The sequence below is a fragment of the Elephas maximus genome, chromosome Y (genome assembly GCF_024166365.1).
Source record: "Elephas maximus indicus isolate mEleMax1 chromosome Y, mEleMax1 primary haplotype, whole genome shotgun sequence".
Taxonomy (NCBI): domain Eukaryota; kingdom Metazoa; phylum Chordata; class Mammalia; order Proboscidea; family Elephantidae; genus Elephas; species Elephas maximus.
Genome location: NC_064847.1, coordinates 6792367 through 6814142, shown reverse-complemented (window position 1 = coordinate 6814142; position 21776 = coordinate 6792367). Strand labels below are relative to the sequence as shown.

The window sequence follows — 21776 nt, the reverse complement described above, 5'->3', positions numbered from 1 at the left end:
TTCTTTGAAACGATCAATAAACCATCGGCCAAAATGACAAAAAAAAAAAAAACCCACAAAAAAAGAAGCAGATAACCAAAATGAGAAATGAGATGGCAGGTATCACAACAGACCCAAATGAAATAAAAGGATCATAAAAGAATGCTATGAAATACTGTGCTCCAACAAATTTGAAAACTTGGGGGGAATGGACAGAGTTCTAGGGACACAGTACATACTAAGCTAATAAAAAGTGAGGTAGAAAAATAAACCTGTAACAACAGAAGAGACGGACGAGGTAACAACAACAAAAAAAACTCCCAACAAACAGAAGCCCTTGGCCCTGATGGGTTCACTGGAGAATTCTACCAAGCCTGCAGAGAAGAGTTAACACCAACACTACTTAGGGTATTTCAGAACACAGAAAAGGGTGGAATGCCCCCAAACTCATTCTATGAAGCCAGGATGACCCTGATACCAAAGCCAGGTAAAAATACCACAAAAAAAGAAAATTATGGAGCAACACCCCTCATCAACATAGATGCACAAATCCTCAACAAAACTGTAGTCAATAGAATTCAACAACCAAAAAAAAAACCCAAACCCAGTTGCATCGAGTAAATTGACTCTCAGCGACCCTATGAGACAAAGTAGAACTGCCCCATAGGGGCAAGGAGCACCTGGTGGATTTGAACCGCCAACTTTTTTGTTAGCAGCCGTAGCTCTTAACCACTACACCACCAGGGTTTCCAAATCCAACAACATATCAAAAAAATAACTCATCATAATCAAGTGGGATTTATACCAGGTACACAGGGATGGTTCAACATTAGAAAAACAGTCAGTATAATCTATCACATAAATAAAACAAAAGACAAAAACCACATGATCTAATCAATTCATGCAGAAAAGTTATCTGACAAAGTCCAACACCCATTCATGATAAAAACTCTCAGCAAAATAGGAACAGAAGGAAAATTCCTCAATATAAAAAAAATGCATTTATACAAAGCCAACGGCCAACATCATCCTAAATGGAGAGTCTGAAAGCATTCCCCTTGAGATCGGGAACCAGACAAGGATGGCCTTTATCACCACTCTTATTCAACACTGTGCTGGTGGTCCTAGTCAGAGCAATGAGGAAATAAGGGGCATCCAGATTGGTAAGGAAGAAGTGAAAGTATCTCTATTTGCAGATGACATGATCTTACACACAGAAAACCCTAAGGAATCCTCAAGAAAACTACTGAAACTAATAGAAGAGTTCAGGAGAGTATCAGGATACAAGATATACACACAACTATCAGCTGGATTCCTCTACAACAAAAGGGAACTTCAAAAAGGAAATCACCAAATCAGTACCATTTACAACAGCCCCCAAGAAGATAAACTGTTTTGGAATAAACTTAGCCAGAAACATAATACACCTATACAAAGAAAACTACAAGAAGATGCTGTAAGAAACCAAAAGAGACCTAACACAAGTGGAAAAACATGCCACGCTCAGCGATAGGAAGACTTAACATTCTGAAAATGTCAATACTACCCAAAGTGATCTACAGGTACAATCCTGATCCAAAATGCAATAGATTTTTTTAAAGAGATGGAGAATCAAATCACCAACTTCATATGGAAAGGGAAGAGCTCCCACAAAAGTAAGGCATTATTAAAGAAGAACAAAATGGAAGACCTCACACTACCTGATTTTAGAACCTATTACGCTGCCATGGTAGTCAAATTAGCCGAGTACTAACATTTACATAGACCAATGCAAGAAACTGAGAATCCAGACATAAATTCATCCACTCCTGAGCAGGTGATATTCGACAAAGGCCCAAAGTCCATTAAAATGGGAGAAAGACAGTCTATTTAACACACAGTGCTGGCATAACTCAATACCCATCTGCAAAAAAATGAAACAAGACCCACACTTCATACCATGCACAAAAACTAACTCAAAATGGATCAGAGACCTAAACATAAAATCTAAAACAGTAAAGATCATGGAAGAAAAAGATGCGCAGCCAAGACGACAGGACAGGAGTTTCCAGCAAGCCCTCTTTACAACAAAGACACGAAAAAAACAAGTAAAACAAGTATATCTGTGACAAACTGGGAGCCCTGAGCATCAAAGGCAAGCTTAGACAACAAACTGAGGGGCCGGGGAAGGAAGAGATCATTCAGAACTGGAGAGGAGTTACCGGACCTGAATTGTGGGGAGCCCTCAGGCACCATTCCCGGAATGGCAGTGGCAGCAGCGGCGGCGGCAGCGGCAGCAGGCTGGTACTAGCATTGGGCTACAATTTCCTCAGGGAGAAGGAGGATCCACACAGACTGCTCACACCTCTGGAACCTGAGGAGAACAGCGCTCTCGGCAAAAGCTAAGTATTTGCATATATTTTACTGCGCCCACCCATTCCCAAGCTGGCTTCAGCTCGGACTACTCCGCAGAAACCATGCAGGAAAGAAGGCAATGAGATGATATATTTAAAAAATTGAAGGAAAAAAATTGCCTGCCAAGAATCATATGTTCAGCAAAACCATCTCTTAAATATGAAGGTGAAATTCAGACATTTCCAGATAAACACAAGTTGAGGGAATTCGTAAAAACCAAAACAAAAAATACTAAACGGAGTTCTTTGGTTAGAAAATCAATAATATCAGGTATCATCCCAAGACTAGAACACTGGGCAGAGCAACTAGAAGTCAATGCAGGTAGAGAAATCCAAAAAAAACAAACCAAGAGTATATTTAAAAAAAAAAAAAAAGCTCAAAACAGGGTAACAGCAATGCTATCATATAAAAGAAGACAACATTAAAATGATAAAGAGGGACTAAGAAATGTAATCATATACCTTCCATATGGAGAGGAAGATATGGTGATACAAACAAATAAAAGTTAATTTTAAATTTAGAAAAATAGAGATAAGTAATAAGGTAACCACCAAGGACATAAGCTATCTTACTCATCAAAATAAAATACAAGGGAAAAATACAGACTCAGCAGAAACAAAATCAACAACAACAAACATGAGGAAACGACAATATATAAAGAAATCTACTCAACACATAAATTCGAGAGGGAAAAAGAAACTGTCAACACACAAACAGAGACATCAAAATGATAGCACTAAATTCACACACATCCATAATTACCCTGAATGTAAATGGATCAAATGCACCAATCAAGAGACAGAGAGCGGCAGGATGGACTAAAAAGCAAGATTCCTTTATATGCTGCCTACAAGGGACAAACCTTAGACTTAGAGACACAAACTAAAACTCAAACGATGGAAAAAAAACATATCAAGCAAACAACAATCATAAAAGACCAGGAGTGGCAATATCGATTTCTGACAAAATAGACTTTAAAGTTAAATCCATCAGAAAGGATAAGGAAGGACACTATATAATGATTAAAGGGACAATACACCAAGAAGATATAAGCATATTAAACGTTTATGCACCAAAACACAGGGCTGCAAGATACATAAAACAAACTCCATCAGCATTGAAAAATGAGACAGACAGCGCCATGATAATAGTAGGTGACTTCAACACACCACTTTTGGTGAAGGACAGGACACCCAGAAAGAAGCTCAATAAAGATATGGAAGATCTAAATGCTACAATCAACCACCTTGACCTCGTAGACATACACAGAACACTCCACCCAACAGCAACCAAGTATACTTTCTTTTCTAGTGCACATGGAACATTCTATAGAATAGACCACATATTAGCTCATAAAGCAAGCCTTAGCAGAATCCAAAACTTTGAAATATTACAAAGCATCTTCTCTGACCATAAGGCCACAAAAGTGGAAATCAATAACAGCAAAAGCAGGAAAAAGAAATCAAACCCTTGGAAACTGAACAATACCCTGCTCCAAAAAAGCCTGGATTATAGAAGATATTAAGGATGGAAAAAAGAAATTCAGAAAATCCAATGAGAATGAAAACACTTCTTATCAGAACCTTTGGGACACAGCAAAAGCGGTGCTCAGAGGCCAATTTATATCAATAAACGCACACATCCAAAAAGAAGAAAGGGCCAAAATCAAAGCATTATCCCTACAACTTGAACAAATAGAAAGACAGCAACAAAAGAAACCCACAGGCACGAGAAGAAAACAAATAATAAAAATTAGAGCTGAACTAAATGAAATAGAAACAGAAAAACAATTGAAAGAATTAACAAGACCAAAAGCTGGTTTTTGGAAAAAATCAACAAAATTGAAAAACCACTGGCCAAACTGACAAAAGGAAAACAGGAGAGGAAGCAAATAACCTGAATAAGAAATGAGAGGGGCGATATGACAACAGACCTGCTGAAATGAAAAGAATCATACCAGATTACTGTGAAAAACTATACTCAAACAAATTTGAAAACCCAGAAGAAATTGATGAATTCCTAGAAACACACTACCTACCTAAACTAACACAAACAGAGGTAGAAAAACTACATAGACCTGTAACAAAAGAAAAGATTAAAAAGGTAATGAAAAAACTCCCAACAAAAAAAAGCCCTGATCCGGAGCAGCTTCACTGCAGAGTTCTACCAAACTTTGAGAGAAGAGTTAACACCACTACTACTAAAGGTATTTCAGAGCACAGAAAATGATGGAATACTACCACACTCATTTTATGAAGCCACCATATCCCTGATACCAAAACCAGGTAAAGACATCACAAAAAAAGAAAATTATACACCTATATCCCTCATGAATGTAGATGCAAAAATCCTCAACAAATTCTAGCCAACAGAATTCAACAACATATCAAAAAATAATTCGCCATGACCAAGTGGAATTCATACCAGAGATGCAGGGATGGTTCAACATAAGAAAAGCAATTAATATAATCCACCATATAAATAAAACAAAAGACAAGAATCACATGATTTTATCAATTGATGCAGAAAAGGCATCTGACAAAGTTCAACACCCATTCATGATAAAAACTCTCAGCAAAATACGAATAGAAGGAAAATTCCTAAACATAATAAAGGGCATTTATACAAAGCCAACAGACAACATCACCTTAAATGGAGAGAGCCTGAAAACATTCCCACTGAGATCGAGAACCAGACAAAGATGCCCTTTATCACCACTCTTATTCAACATTGTGCTCGAAGTCCTAGCCAGAGCAATTAGGCCAGATAAAGAAAGAAAGGGCATCCAGATTGGCAAGGAAGAAGTAAAAGTATCTCTATTTGCAGATGACATGATCTTATACACAGAAAACCCTAAGGAATCCTCCAGGAAACTACTGAAACTAATAGAAGAGTTCAGCAGAGTATCAGGATACAAGATAAACATACAAAAATCAGTTAGATTCCTCTACACCAACAAAATGAACATCGAAGAGGAAATCACCAGATCAATGCCATTTACAGTAGACCCCAAGAAGATAAAATACTTAGGAATAAATCTAACCAGAGATGTAAAAGACTTATACAAAGAAAACTACAGTACACTTCTGCAAGAAACCAAAAGAGACTTACATAAGTGGAAGAACATACCTTGCTCCTGGATAGGAAGACTTAACATAAAAATGTCTGTTCTACCAAAAGTGATCTGTACATTTAATGCAATTCCTATCCAAATCCCAAAGACATTCTTTAATGAGATGGAGAAACAAATCACCAACTTCATATGGAAGGGAAAGAGGCCCCAGATAAATAAGACATTACTGAAAAAGAAGAACGAAATGGGAAGCCTTACTTTAACTGATTTTAGAACCTATTACACCGCCACAGTAGTCAAAACAGCCTGGTACTGGTACAACAGACACATGGACCAATGGAACAGAATTGAGAATCCAGACATAAATCCAACCACATATGAGCAGTTGATATTTGACAAATGCCCCAGAACCGTTAAATGGAGAAAAGACAGTCTTTTTAACAAATGATGCTGGCAGAACTGGATATCCATCTGCAAAAAAATGAAACGAGACCCATACCGCACTCCATGCACAAAAACGAGCTCAAAATGGATCAAAGGCCTAAATACAAAATCTAAAGCAATAAAGATCATGGAAGAACAAATAGGGACTACGTTAGGAGCCCTAATACATGGCATAAACAGTATACAAACCATTATAAAGAATGTAGGAGAAGAACTAGATAACTGGGAGCTCCTAAAAATCGAACACCTATGTTCATCCAAAGACTTCACCAAAAGAGTAAAAAGACTACCTACAGACTGGGAAAAAGTTTTTAGCTATGACATTTCTGATCAGCGCCTGATTTCTAAAATTTACATGATACTGCAAAAACTCAACTGCAAAAAGACAAATAACTGAATTAAAAAATGGGCAAATGATATGAATAGACACTTCACTAAAGAAGACATCCAGGTAGCTAACATATAAATGAGGGAATGTTCACGATCATTAGCCATTAGAGAAATGCAGATTAAAACTACAATGAGATTTCATCTCACTCCAACAAGGCTGGCATTAATCCCAAAAAACACAAAATAATAAATGCTGGAGAGGCTGTGGAGAGACTGACATTCCCACTGCCGGTGGGAATGTAAAATGGTACCACCACTTTGGAAATTGATTTGGCGCTTCCTTAAAAAGCTAGAAATAGAACTACCATACGATCCAGCAACCCCACTGCTCAGAATATATCCTAGAGAAATAAGAGCTTTTACACTAACAGATATATGCACACCCATGTTTATTGCAGCACTGTTTAGAATACCAAAAACATGGAAGCAACCAAGGTGCCCATCAACAGATGAATGGATAAATAAATTATGGCATATTCACACAATGGAATACTACACATCGATAAAGAACAGTGAGGAATCTGTGAAACATTTCATAACATGGAGGAACCTGGAAGGCATTATGCTGAGTGAAATCAGTCAGCTGTAAAATGACAAATATTATATAAGACCACTATTATAAGAACTTGAGAAACAGTTTAAACTGAGAAGAAAACATTCTTTTGTGGTTACGAGAGGTAGGAGGGAGGGAGGGTGGGAAAGGGGCATTCACTAATTAGATAGTAGATAGGAACCACTTTAGGTAAAGGGAAAGACAGCACACAATACCCAGGAGGTCAGCACAACTGGACTAAACCAAAAGCAAAGAAGTTTTCTGAATAAACTGAATGCTTCCAAGTCAGCATAGCAGGGGCAGGGTTCTGGGGACCATGGTTTCAGGGGACATCTAAGTCAACTGGCATAATAAAATCTATTAAGAAAACATTCTGCATCCCACTTTGAAGAGTGGCGTCTGGGGTCTTAAACACTACCATGCAGCCATCTAAGATGCATCAATTGCCCTCAACCCACCTGGATCAAATGAAGAACACCAAGGACACTAGGTGATTATAAGCCCAAGAGACAGAAAGGGCCACATGAACCAGAGACTACATCATCCTGAGACCAGAAAACTACATGGTGCCCGGCTACAACCAATGACTGCCCTGACAGGGAACGCAACAGAGAATCCCTGAGGGAGCAGGAGAGCAGTGGTATGCAGACCCCAGATTCTCATAAGACCAGACTTAATGGTCTGACTGAGACTAGAAGGACCCCAGTGGTCATGGCCCCCAGACCTTCTGTTGGCCCAGGGCGGGAACCATTCCCGAAGCCAACTCTTCAGACGTGGATTGGACTAGACAATGGGTTGGTGAGGAATGCTGGTAGGGAGTGAGCTTACTGCATCAGGTGGACACTTGAGACTATGTTGGCATCTCCTGCCTGGAGGGGAAATGAGATTATGGAGGGGGTTAGAAGCTGGCGAAATGTATGTGAAAAGAGAGACTGGAGGGAGAGAGAGCAGGCTGTCTCATAAGGGGAGAGTACTTGGGAGTGTGTAGCAGGGTGTATATAGGTTTTTGTGTGAGAGACTGACTTGATTTGTAAACTTTCACTTAAAGCACAATAAAAATTATTAAAAAAAAAGATCATTAATGAAAAAAATACAGACAGCACTAGGATCCCTAATACATGGCATACATAGTTCACAAACTATAACTAACAATGCACAAACACCAGAAGAGAAATGAGATAACTGGGAACTCCTAAATATCAAACATGTATGTTCATCCACAGATCCCACCAAAAAAGTAAAAAGACAACCTTCAATCTGAGGAAAAAAAATTGGCTACCACATATTCGATAAGCGTCTAAATCTCTAAAATCCACAAGACACTGCAAAATTTCAACAACAAAAAGACAAATAACCCAGTTAAAAAGTAGGCAGAGGACAAGAACAGACACTTCACCAAAGAAGACATTCAGGCAGTTAACAAATACATGAGGAAATGGTTACGATCAGCAGCGATTAGAGCAACGCAAACCAAAACTACAATGAGACATCATCTCAGCCCAGTAAGACTAGCGCGGATCCAAAAAACACAAAATAATAAATGTTGGAGGGGTTGTGGAGGTACCGGAACACTTATGCACTGCTGGTGGGCATCTAAAACGGTACCATCAATTTGTCTAGAAATAGAAGTACCATACAATCCAGCAGTCCCTCTCCTTGGAATACACCCTAGAGAAAGAAGTGCCTTCACAGAAAGAGATACATGCACAACCATGTTCAGTGCAGTTCTGTTCACAATAGTAAAATGATAGAAACCTAGGTGCCCATCAACAGACCAACAGATAAAGAAATTAGGATACGAAGACACAATGTAATACTAGGCAACACAAAAGAACAATGAAGAATTTGCTAAACACCTTGCAGCATGGATGAATCTGGAGGGCATTATGCTCCCTGATATTAGTGAGTCACAAAGTACAAACATTGTATGAGACCATATTATAAGAACTCAAGAAAAGGTCTGAACAGAGAAGAAAACATTCTTTGATGGTTACCAAGGCGGGGAAGAAGCGGGGGGAAGGGAAATTCACTAACTAGATAGTTGACAAGAATTATTTGAGGTGAAGGGAAGAACAACACACAATGCAGGAGAAGTCTGCACAGCAGGACCAAAACAAAAGCTAACAAGTTTCCTGAACACAACCAAGCACTCTGAGAAAGACAGTAGCTGGGGCTGGGGCCTGGGACTACAGTTCCGGGGGACATCTAGGTCAATCGGTATTAACAGAGTTTATTAAGAAAATGCTCTGCATCCCACTTTGGTGAGGGGTGCCTAGGGTCTTAAAAGCTACAGAGTGGCCATATGCAATGCATCAATTGGTCCCAACCCCCGTGGCACAAAGGAGAATGAAGAACACCAAAGACTAGAGAAAATATTAGTGCAAAAGACAGAAGATCCACATAATCCCATCCACCTGGGACCAGGAGAACTAGATGGTGCCCAGCTACCATCAAGGACCATTGTGAGAGGGAACGGGGGAAAAGCGAGGAGGAGAACTCAAACTCACATAAAAAAGACCAGACTTAGTGGTCTGACAGAGAACTCCCGAAACTATGGCCCCGATGCTATGTTAACTCAGAATTGAAGCCATTCCTGAGGCCCACTCTTCAGACAAAGATGAGACTGGCCTGTAATACTCACGAGGAGTGTATTTCTTAGTTCATCCAGACACATAAGACCAAATGGGTAGGTCCTGTCCGGAGGCAGGATGAGAAGGCAGGAGGGGACAGGAACTGGTTCAATGGACACAAGAAACCCAGGGTGGCAAGGGGAGTGTGCTGTCACATTGTAGGGAATCTAACTAATGTCACGTAATAATAAGTGCAAAAGTTTTGGTATGAAAAATTAACTTGATCTGTCAACTTTCACCTAAAGCACAATTTAAAGAAAAAAAAAAAAAACAGTTTACTCTAAGTAAAGAAAATGAGGCAGGGGAAGGAACGGGGCCAAGATGGCTGAGTAGTCAGTCACTTCCTGTGGTTGCTCTTACAACAGAGGCCTGCAAAAACAAGTGAATTGATCATATATGACAATCCAGGAGCCCTGAACATCAAAGGCAAACTTGAGGAACCCGACTGAGCAGCAAGGAGAGGGAGAGAGGGTTCAGAAGCAGCAAGGAGTTGCCAGGCCTGACTCAGTGGGAATCAGCACCCTACAGGCTGGATTGGCTGGCGCCAGTGGTGAGGCAAGCAGTGGCGTCTAGGATGTGTTTTCCACATTGGGAGAGATCAAGCAGTGGAGAGTCTACTCACGCCTACGCCATCATTGTAAAGCGGCGCTGAGTCAGCAAAAGATAAGTAAACGCATCTAACCAACCACGCAGATCAAAAAAACACCCCTTTGGGAAAAACCTCTCTCCCACTTACCTGCCCCCTTCCTGTTCTGCAGGGTCCTCACCTACGCACACCAGGGGCCTGAGAACTCCACCCATGCCACCTAGCCACCTGCGACAGGGATCCAAGAATAAGTGGTGCCACCCAGTCCTTACAGCCAGCAGCACTGGGTACCCACAGTCCAGCTGCAGAACCCACCCACCTAGGTGCTCTAGGGAACAGGGACACGCTTTCCTCACAGACACTCATGGGTAGCCGTCAGACCCCCACCTTGCTCAGCATGTGACCCCCTACTGCTGCCAGACACCTATGCCTAGGTAAAGAAAATGTAAAACACTAGGGGAAAAAAATGTAACATCTCTGCCTAAGAGGCCTCCGCTACAACCTAGTTTAAAACACCAGGAAAATCAACCAATACTCTATTTTAAATACATTTGGCCAAAAAGACCCTTTTCTGCGTTACTGTTTTGAGGTGTATGTGTAGCCTCATTTGTTTTTCTTTATACTAAGAAATACAAATTGATGCAAATTCTGACTTGGTACAACCTATTTTGTAGGTATGAAAAAATTTACATTTCATCTTTAAGATCTATCACACAGGATACAGGATTTTATTAGTAACAGTTCTCTGATAACACCATTTTGCTAAACACAACTAGTCTTCCTCACCTTTCTGAAGAACTGCTGACAAATGTTCACCTAGAAGCTGCTTTTCTACAATAGCAATTCGCAGTTTCCTGTTTAAAAAAAGAAGTTTTAAATTACTAACAATCTCTAATACTAAAAAGTTCAAAATGCTTTTTAAAATGCTTATGATTAGTGCTTATATTATTCCCATCATACCTGGCTTCAATTTTTACATTGTTACACACATACTGTACCATAAAATTGCTATTATGATCTTAGGGAAGATCCAATTCTACGACAAACTTTTTTCTCTTTCAGTGACAGGTTATAACCGACATTTCTTAACTGAAAGAAATTTATTACTACTATAAGACTATACCAAAAATATTCCTCTATATTTAAATCAAACAATGTTTAGCGTAACTTTAACATTCCTAAATCACCTTACTTTAGATTCTACCACCTAAAAATTTAATACCAACTTTCTACATTTCTACAATAAAGGATGCAAACTATTGACTGGTAATCCTGGAATGTATCCTGAAACTAGTATGATTCCTCTTTTAAATAAGATAAAGTTTAGCAGCAATCAGGTAAAGGTGTAGATCAACAACAGATTATCTACCCCTGATTTCTCTTCTCTGGCTCATTAACAGTTGAAAAAACATTGAACAATAAACTAAGGGGAGTCCCTCGATGAAAAAAGAAAGGAGAAAGGGAAAAGGGAAACAAAGGTTTATAGTTTAATTCTAATACATTAACGGCTGTTGCCCTATCTAAATACAAAGAATTGTAAGTAAATATATAACTCTTACTGTGTGTTCAGGCGCAGGTAGGTTCTAACTCTGTCTATTTCTTCTTCTAAGAGCTTCTTGATGTGGTAAAGGCACCCTGGAATCTGAGAAGAATTTAACTTTCCTACTTCCCAAGAAAGAGTGGATTTCACGTTAAAAGTTGCAAAGAAAAAAAATTTTTTTAAATGCTCCTGTCTTAAATGATTTTAGCTTCATATCCTAGAGAGACACAGCAATATGTCCAGTTTACTGTCACTTAGTATAAAGGCAAATGTTACCAAACTTGATAAAATCTGTCACCGAAAACCCTGCGGCTTGAAAATCTAAAATAAGTACAAATAAATCCAAAACTACATGCAGCAAAGGCTGAAATGAAGGGATAAACAGAGAATTCAACAGTAGTTGGGAGACTTTCAATAATGGATAAAACACCTAGGCAAAAGAACACTAAGGTAATAGAGGATTTCCACATTATAAACCAAGTGAGTTTAAATGCTTAAGTAGAACACTCCACCTTACAAAAGAAGAATATGCATTCTTCGCCAGTACATATGGAACATTCTGCAAAACAGGTCATATGCTAAGACACAAAAATCAGTCTCAATAAACTGAAAGAGACTGAAATCATAGAAAGTATCTTCTTTGATCACAGTGGAGTGAAACTGAAAAATAGTAACAAGGAAATTAACAAATAAATGGAAATTAAACAACACACTCCTGAGTAACTAATGAGTCCAAGAAGAAGGCACAAGGGGAATGTGAAAATGTTTTAAGCAGAATTAAAGACACAAACATCAAAGTTTATATAATGTAGCTAAATACAGCAGTGCTTTGAGACAAATTTATACTTGCAAATGCCTGCACTAAAGAAGAATAAAGATCTCAAATTCATAACCTAACCTTTACCTTAAGGCAAAACAGTAAACAAAACATAATGCAAGCAAAAGGAAGCAAACCATAAAGATGAGAGCAGACACCAATGAAATAGGGAACAGGAAAACAATGGAGGAAATCAAAACTCTGGTTTCTGAAAAGACAAAGTTGACAAAACTACAGCTGGAATTACCAAGAAAAAAATTTCATGTAAGTACCAGCATGAAATGTATGTTGAATTATAGCTAAAAAATATAAATGTACATGGACTTAACAGGGCATTTAACGATCTGTTCTTTTGTTCGTAGAACCGCTTGTAACAGTCATCCTGATTTCAAATACCTCTCTTTTTTGTGCTAGCTTCCTTCCCTCTGCGGCATAGAATCTGCTTGTTTCTTCTAAAAATTTACTTTCAAAAGACTCTTGGTAAATCTACGGAGTAATATATAAGCAGGGACTCAGTTAAAATTTAAAATATTTTAAATATCAGACAGATTAGAAACGTGCTTCAATTTTATAAAAGCTAAGAAATTACTCACCTGTAAATCAGAAAGCATAGCTAAAAGCCTTTGAATCAAACATCTGTCAACCATTTCTCCATTTCTTTCTTTTTCAATCAACAGGAGAATGCTATCTATAGTCCTGCTTTGAATCTTCTGATCACAAATCACACAGGACTTAAATAATTCTATCCCCATGTCCCTAAAAAGGAAAAAAGAAAAAACTATGTAAATAAATACTATATAAAAACCATAATCTTCCAACTTGAACTTTTATTTTGTTTTTAGCTATACTGGTCGTTATGAGTCGGAATCAACTCGACGGCACTGGGTTTTTTAAGTTTATAAATGCACATCCCATGGTCCAAAAAAAAAAGAAACTATTTGATGTTAAACTCATTCTACCTACTGTTGGCTAATTTTTCCTATTGTGTTTTTGATGGAGTCTGAAATCAATCTAACCAAATACAATAAAGTACATTATAGATTATACCGTGGAATATGTTTAAGGAATAAAACAACATTTAGTCTAACTGTAAAGTTTCTAAATTTGCCTTACTATAGGTTGACAGATTTTGGCATGAAAAACCTCATTTTAGAATCAACTTTCTGCTCTGTATATTAAAACCCAGTGGCATTGAGTCGATTCCAACTTATAGGTGCTACAGCTGCTAACCAAAGAGTCGGCAGTTTGAATCCACCAGGCACTCTGTTATATTAAAGGATGTAAAATATGACTGACTATCCGAGAATGTATGCAAAGACTAGTATGTTTCCTACTTTAAATAAGATAAAGTGTAGTAACAATGAGGTAAAGATATAAACTGATGTAGCCATCTGCTGCCATATGCTCAATTGTAACTTAAAAACCCAACGTAATTAAAAATTTTGTGGTAGATCTAAAAGGATATATGGAGTCTCTGGGTGGTGCAGGCAGTTATGCTCAACTGATAAGCTGAAGGTCAGAGGTTCAGATCTACTGAGAGGCAGCTACTGGCAGTCTACTTCCAAAAAAATCAACCAACACTTGGAATGAAGCAGAGTAGAACTATGTGGGTTGCCATAAGTCAGAATCAACATTACAGCAACTGGGTTACAAAGAAATAAAGATTTTGAGAATTATTTTTATTACTCTATCTTCTTTTATTTAGGAAAGATAAAAAAGTATTATATAAATTACATGCAACAATTCTTTAAATAATTATCGTAATCCTTACCAAATGGAAGACACCATTGAAATTTGAAAAACGTAAGTTCTATCTAGGAACAGAAATATGTTCCTAATCATAATCTGCCAGGGAGGTGGGAGGGACGGGAGGGAAGATAAAACATTATGTAAGAAGGTTTTTTCATTAAATTATTATCCATCTAATGACAGCTTATTCTTAAGACGAAGAAATTATTTTTGGCATTTATAAATATCAAACACAGGCAGTAACATTTTCATTTGACTTGGAAAGACATTCCTTCAAATCTGTAATCCATTTTTAAACACTGTTGGCTCTAAATTTCTATCTCAATGAAAAAGATGAATGACGATATCAAAGTAATTTTATTTGTGTTTATTTTAAAAATAAAAACATTAATTCTAAAATCATTAAATATCAACATTAATGCTGAGTACAGTCTGCTTAACAGATATACCTTTGAAAAATTGTGAGTACCAGAAAATATAGGACCGGGTAGTATGTTAGAGGGTGAAATAAGTAGTGTAAAGAATAATTAACTACTCATGCCAAGGCAACACACAAATAAAATACCCTAATGGCTCTTATTTGAAAACGCACCATTGCAAAAGCTAAATCTTTATCTATGAGACTGGTGTTTAAGTATAAATTTACTGGAATTTAAAGACATACCAGAACAGGAGTTCTCAACCATTTTTGTCTCAAGACCCCCTAACATGTGTAACAATTCTTAATGACACCAATGAACTTTCAGTCTATCTTGCACTTGGGAAAGATGTTTTACTCGTGCATGATTGTGTACACTCATACCAAATTCAGAAAATAGTAGTGAAAAAGTTTTACAGATCTTCCAAATGTGGACACAAAAAGATCACTCTTGCTATCTCACCACCAATTTCGTTAGAAACCTCTTTAAGAACTGAAAGGCTCTAATGTTCACCCACAGTGCATCCAAGTTTTCCAAAATCCTAATTTTATGCTTGTAAGTTCAAATTTTATCATTGGCAACAGTCAATGGTCTCCCTAAAAGGGACAAACTTGTTTCACTGATTTTCAAGACAATGTTTACCAAATTCTTGAAAACATAAAACCATGGAGTATGTCAGTGCTTCTTTCAAGTACAAATAATCTACCATGGGAAAAAAAGAAAAGTGGCTAATTCCTTAAGGGAGCCCTGGTGGTGCAGTGGTCAAGAGCTCGGCTGCTAGCCAAATGGTCAGCAATTCGAATCTACCAGCCGATCCTTGGAAACCCTACAGGGGCAGTTCTACTCTGTCCCTAGGGTAGCTATGAGTCGGAATCGACTGCACAGCAACCAGTTTAGTTTATGAGAAACATCATACTTCAGTGCACTGCAAAAGTGCCTTATGCATGCTTCCCATATTGTTACACAGAATACTAAAAAGACATGTACCTAAGAGCAGGGTTTAATAAAATTACTAATTTTTTTTTTTTTGGTATTAAGGACATTCTTATGTGAAATTGCCATTTTCATCGCGACAGCGTGATTGTGAATACCACAATGACATTTAACAGAACTGACGGTGACTGCCTTGAGTTGTGCTCAGGAGCCAGAAATGTTAGGCACCATTCTTTTGAACCTGTACAACATGTAGATATCAACATGCACAACACGTACAAAGGATAGATGACATCAGAAACCCCCTTAATGGATAAAAGGTTCAACAGGCTTCCACAGATAGTTCTTTAAAAACTACTGTACTAGCAAATGGAAACCTTGGTGGTGTAGTGGTTAAAAGCTATGGCTGCTAACCAAAAGGTCAGTGGTTCGAATCAACCAGGCACTCCTTGGAAACTCTATGGGGCAGTTATACCCTGTCCTACAGGGTCACTATGAGTTGGAATCAACTCAACGGCAACAGGTTTGGGTTTTTTGGTACAGGTACTAGCAAATATTTCAAATAATATACTCACATTTTTTAAAATGCTATTTTATAGTGATATACCAATTTACACATCCTGGTGTCCCTAGGTGGTGCAAAACAGTTGATGCACTTGCTGCTAACAAAAAGGCTGATGGTTTGAGTCCATCCAAAGGCACCTCAGATTAAAGATCTAGTGATCTATTTACAAAAGATCAGTCACTGAAAACCCTATGGAACACTCATCTACTCTGACACACATTTGGTCAATGTGAGCCAGAGTCGACTCGACAGCAACTGTCTTGGTGCTTGTTTTTTTAATAAATACAAAACTAAGGACACTAAATTTTCAAATTCAAAGTGCAAAGAAAATTAAACATTTGAGTTTTAAAGAACTGAGAATAAACATTTACCATGAAAGTAATTCCAAATATAAGTTTTTAAATAACATATGAATTAGCTACATTTTGGGTGTTTTCATGTAGAGAAGCATTTAACACATTTCTTAACAATATTTTCAAGTAAAAATACACTTTTTACACCATCTACCATTTGTCTGCCATGATCCTGCCAGCATTTATCCATTTTCTTTAGAAAAAGGTCACTATCCAAAGAACCCATGAGGCAATGTTAAGAAAACACCCACATTCTCGAAGTAACACATGTCCTGCAACTAGAAGATGCGACTCCTAAGAGATGATAATATTTGGCAAAAGTGGTTAATGGTCAGATCCAAGCAGCTATAAATCTAAAATGACAGCTGAAAGTACCAGAAATAAAAATCATTCCTTATCTCAAAAAAGTTATTTCACTCACTGAAAACTGACATGAAAATTTTGACACAAAAGCTTCTTAAGTTAAACTGACTTTTACATTGGTCTCATACAGCACATTCAGGTAACAAAAATAAAAATAAAAAACCTCCTTCTCTTTTTTTCCTGCCGTATTTAGAAACTACAAAGTATCTATGGTTAAAGTAAAAAGATAAACTATACTTCAGAAACTACAAAATACACAATATTAAAGCTGAGCTAAAGAGAAGATGAGAATTTGAAGATACTAGTTTCAAAAAAGGATACTCTCTGAACTGATGAATTTGGGCTTTGATGTGGTCTTCACAAAGCCTCCTCAATTCTTCATATATGATTGCAGATAAATTGCAGGAGCAAAGGTTTTCAACATTCTGAAAAAATAAAAGCATGTGTTTATTCAAAATTAAACTGAAAATATCTTTTCAATTATTTTCCATATTAATAATATTAAATATTGATTATGAGCTTATTTTGGAAGAACTAACGAACCAACAGAAGTGTTATGAATAGTCAATAGTACTAATGTGAATATTAAATGAGAAATTAAGTTTTAATATTTCAAAGACCCTAAAATAAGTACCTATTATCTGTCCATCGAAATAAATTTGCACAAACCTATCTTTAAGAAAAATTCAAGATACTGAGAAGATGGCCGGGTGGTCAGGTGACCCACGAATGCCCCATAAAGCAGCTAGCAATCTGTTCAGCTAGAACATGGAAAAGGTAGGCAAAAGACAATAGCAAAAAGCAGCAAACACAAATAGCATAATGACAAATGTCAAATGGTAGAAGAATCTCTTCTTGCAATATATTCACCACTTTCACTGCCAGCACAGCAGACGGATGAATGCAGCGAAGCCACAGCCACAGCCACGGCCTGAGGAGACCCGTAGCTCCCCTGTGCATAAGAAGGTTCCCAATCTCTGGCTCTGAAGGAAACAGGGAAGATGAGGTGAAATTTTCAGCATGTATGTCTGACCACTCGGGATGTAGCCTAAAGGACTGGGACTTTGATCTGGCCTGAAGAAAAGACTTCACAAAGCAGGATAGGGAGCGCTGGGTGCAAGGACTGAAGGGTGTGCCCACCAGAGAAAGCACTGATCAGTGTGTGTGTGTTTCATGGCCAACCCGGGAGCCGCTTAGGGAATGAAGCCTTGACCTTACCTGAATCACTATAATTCAAATGCATCAGTTCTTCTTTGTTGTTCCTTATCCATCATCCAGCTTTCGCATGCTTATTAGGCAACTGAAAATACCACGGCTTGGGTCAAGCACACCTCAGTCCCCAAAGCAACATCTTTGCTTTTTAACACTTTGAAGAGGTCTCTTGCAACAGATTTGCCCAATACAATAAGTCATTTGATTTCTTCACCACTGAATTCCACGGCTGCTGACAGTGAATTGAAGTAAAATGAAATCCTTGACAACTTCAACCTTTTCTCCCTCTACCACGGTGTGGTTTATTGGTCCAGTTGTGGCGATTTTTGCTTTCTTTATATCAAGGTGTAATCCATACTGAAGGCTGTAGTCTTTGATCTTCGTCAGTGCTTCAAGTCCTTTTCACTTTCAGCAAGCAAAGTTATGTCACCTGCAAATCACTGGTTATTAATGAGTCTTCCTCATACAGTCGAGCTTCTCAGGTAATCTGCTCAGGATACAGACTGAATAAGTAAGGTCAAAGGGTACAACCCTGAGGCACACGGTCCCTCATTTTAAACCATGCAGTATCCTCTTGTTCTCTTCGAATAACTGCCTCTTGATCTTTGTGCAGGTTCTCAAAGACACAAGTGAGTATTCTGGAATTCCCATTCTTCACAATGTTACCCAAAATTTGTGATGATGCATGCGGTCAACACAACACAGGCAAACATATTTCTCCTATTCTCCACTTTCAGCCAAGACCCATGTGACATCGGCAACGATATCCTTCATTCTATGTTCTCTTCTCAATCATGCTTGAAATTCTGGAATTTCCCTGTCGATGTACTGCTGCAAACACTGATGAATTATCTTCAGAGAAATTATATTTGCATGTGCTATTACCATATTTTTATGCAAATAACAAGTAACCTCCATGTTTGTTTGCCAATCACTAGCTACCCACCGCCAACGAGGTACATTTGTAAACGCTGCCATGACAAGTCCTTCACATGTTGCTGTAAAAGAAATCAGCATACCACGCTCAAGCAAACACACAGCGGCGGAACCAGCGGTTGAAAAGCAATCATAGAAGGTGCACCTTATTTCCATAAAAATATGATAATGATACTGTTCGATAATTTCAGTATTCTGCTGAATCACCTTCCTTTCGAATGGACGCAAATATGGGTATCTTCCGGTCAACTGGCCAAGCAGCTGTCTTCCAAACTTACTGACATAGATAGGGAAGCACCTCCAGCACTGCATCCATTTGCTGAAACACCTCAATTGGTACTCTGCCAACTACTACAGCCTCATTTTCCACAATGCTTCAGAGCAGCCAGGACTACTTCTTTCAATAACAGTGGTTTGTGATCATATGCTACCTCTGGAAACAGATGTCATCGACCAATTCTTTTTGGTACAGTGACTCTGTGTATTCCCTCCACCTTCTTTTGATGCTTTCTGAGCCATTCAATATTTTACCCATAGAAACATTCACTATTGCAACCCCAGGCTTCAATTCTTCAGTTCTTTCAGCTTGAGAAATGCCAAGAGCGTTTGTCCCTTTCAGTTTTCTAACTCAGGTCTCTGTGCATTTCATTATAATGCTTTTCTTTGTCTTCTGGGACCGCCCTTTGAACTCTTTTAGTTCACCACTTCTCCTGTTCCCTTTAGCTACTCTACATTCCAGAGCGAGTTTCAGAGTCTCTTCTGACATCCACGTTGGTCTCTTTTTTCCTACCTTTTTAATGGCTTTTGGCTTTCTCCTTGTATGATGTCCTTGTTATTGCAAAATTCATCTGGCCTTCGGTCGTTAGTGTCCGATCCATCAAATCATTTCTCGAGGCAGTCCCTAAATTCGGGTGGGATATACTCAAGGTCATACTGTGGCTCTCGTGGATTTGTTTTAATTCTCTTCCACTGCAACTTGAACTTGCACGTGAGCAACTGACAATCTGTTCTGCCATTGGCCCCTGGTTTTGTTCTGACAATACTGAGCTGCTCCATCACCTCTTTCAACAGATGTAGTCAATCTGATTCCTGTGTATTCCATCTGGTGACATCACTGTGTACAGTCGCTGTTTAGATTGCTGAAAAAGGTATTTCCAAAGAGTAGGTCGCTGGTCTTGCAAAATTCTATCATCAAATCTCTGGCATCATTTCTATCACTAAGGCCATATTTTCCAACCATTGTTCTTCATTTCCAACTTTCACATTTCAATCGCCAGTAAGTATCAATGCACCTTGACTGCATGTTTGATCAATTTCAGACTGCAGGAGTTGGTAAGCAATCTTCTTCATCTCTGGCATTAGGGGGTTGGTTTGTATATTTCAGTAATAGTTTTATTAACCGGTCTTCCTTGTAGGTATGTGGTATTATCCTGTCACTGACAGCATCGTACTTCAGGGCAGATCTTAAAATGTTCTTTTGCATGATGAATGCGACTCTGTTCCTCTCTCATTTGTCACTCCTGGCATAGTAAACCATAACACAGTCCAATTCAAAATGGCCAGAACCCAGTCCGTGTCAGCTCAGTAATGCCTGAGATATCTGTCTTCAAGCATTCCACTTCATTTTTGACAAATTCCAATCTTCAGAGATTCATACTTTGTACGTTCCACATTCCAATTATTAATGGAAGTGTGCAACCGTTTCTTCTCATTTTGAGCCACACCACATTAGCAAGTGAAGGTCCCGAAAGCTTTACTCCATCTAAGCTACTGAGGTCAACTCAACTTTTGAGGAGGCAGCTTACCCAGTAGTATTCTGAGTGTCTTCCAACTTGAGGGGCTCGTCTTCTGGCACTGTATCACACAATGTTCCTCTGCTATTTGTAAGGTTTTCAACGACCAATTTTTTAGGAGAGGATCACCAGGCCCTTCTTCCTAGTCTGCTTTCATATGGAAGCTCCACTGAAATCTTTCCTCCCTGGGTGATCCTAGTGGTATTTGAAATACCATTGCGTACCTTCCAGCATCACAGCAACACACAAGCCACCACAGTATGACAAACTGACTGACAAGTGGTAGAGCTATTTAGCCTATATGCCTTATAATGACAAAAGAATAAAACACAAGTATAAACTTATGTTTCAATGCACATGGTATAAAGATGTAACTCCTGATGAATTTAAATCATGTTGTTATAAAAGTAACATGTTAAATATAGTCCTCACGGTAACTGGGGGCGGCGGGGGGGACACTGAAGCAGATGGGATTCAACATGACTACTACAAGACAACTGAATACAAATGTTGGCAGTATTAGAGTAAAAGAGGGACAAAGAATGAATCAAACACGTAATAAATGGCAGAAGTAAGAACCTCCTAATCAATAATTACCATGAATATAAAAAGGATTATACACTCCAAGCAAAAGGCAGAGAGTGGCAGAATAAAAAAAAAAATGCACAATCTATCTATATGCTGTGTCCATCTATATGCCTAAAGACCCAAACAGTTAAAAATAAGTGTATCAGGAAAATATTCCATAGAAAGAGTAAATAAAATAGACTTGGGGTGGCTATTTTTATATCAGACAAAACAGATTTTAAGTCAAAATCTGTTATAAAAGACAAACAAGGACATTATATAATAATAAAAAGATCAACTCTTTAAGAAACTCTATCTACAAATGTATATGCACCTAACATCAGAGTCCTAAAACAGACAAATCAAATACTAGCTGAACTGAAGGGAGAAACAGACTATTCTACGTTAATAGTTGAACATTCAATACATCACTTTAAATAACGGACGAATACCTAGAAAGAATATCAATAAATAAATAAA

At 38.2% G+C, this 21776-nt stretch overlaps 1 protein-coding gene across 1 annotated transcript in view; it reads right to left on the bottom strand.

The window, feature by feature from the left end:
• Window positions 1-21776, bottom strand: part of LOC126069867 (cullin-4B-like) — a 207916-nt gene that overhangs the window by 165636 nt on the left and 20504 nt on the right. The window contains exons 3-9 of the mRNA XM_049873503.1: window positions 17110-17213; window positions 16580-16649; window positions 14178-14251; window positions 13000-13162; window positions 12803-12892; window positions 11609-11691; window positions 10836-10903 (exon numbers count right to left, since the gene is read on the bottom strand). Of these exons, the coding sequence (XP_049729460.1) occupies window positions 10836-10903; window positions 11609-11691; window positions 12803-12892; window positions 13000-13162; window positions 14178-14251; window positions 16580-16649; window positions 17110-17213 (652 nt within the window). The remainder of the gene's footprint in view (window positions 1-10835; window positions 10904-11608; window positions 11692-12802; window positions 12893-12999; window positions 13163-14177; window positions 14252-16579; window positions 16650-17109; window positions 17214-21776) is intronic.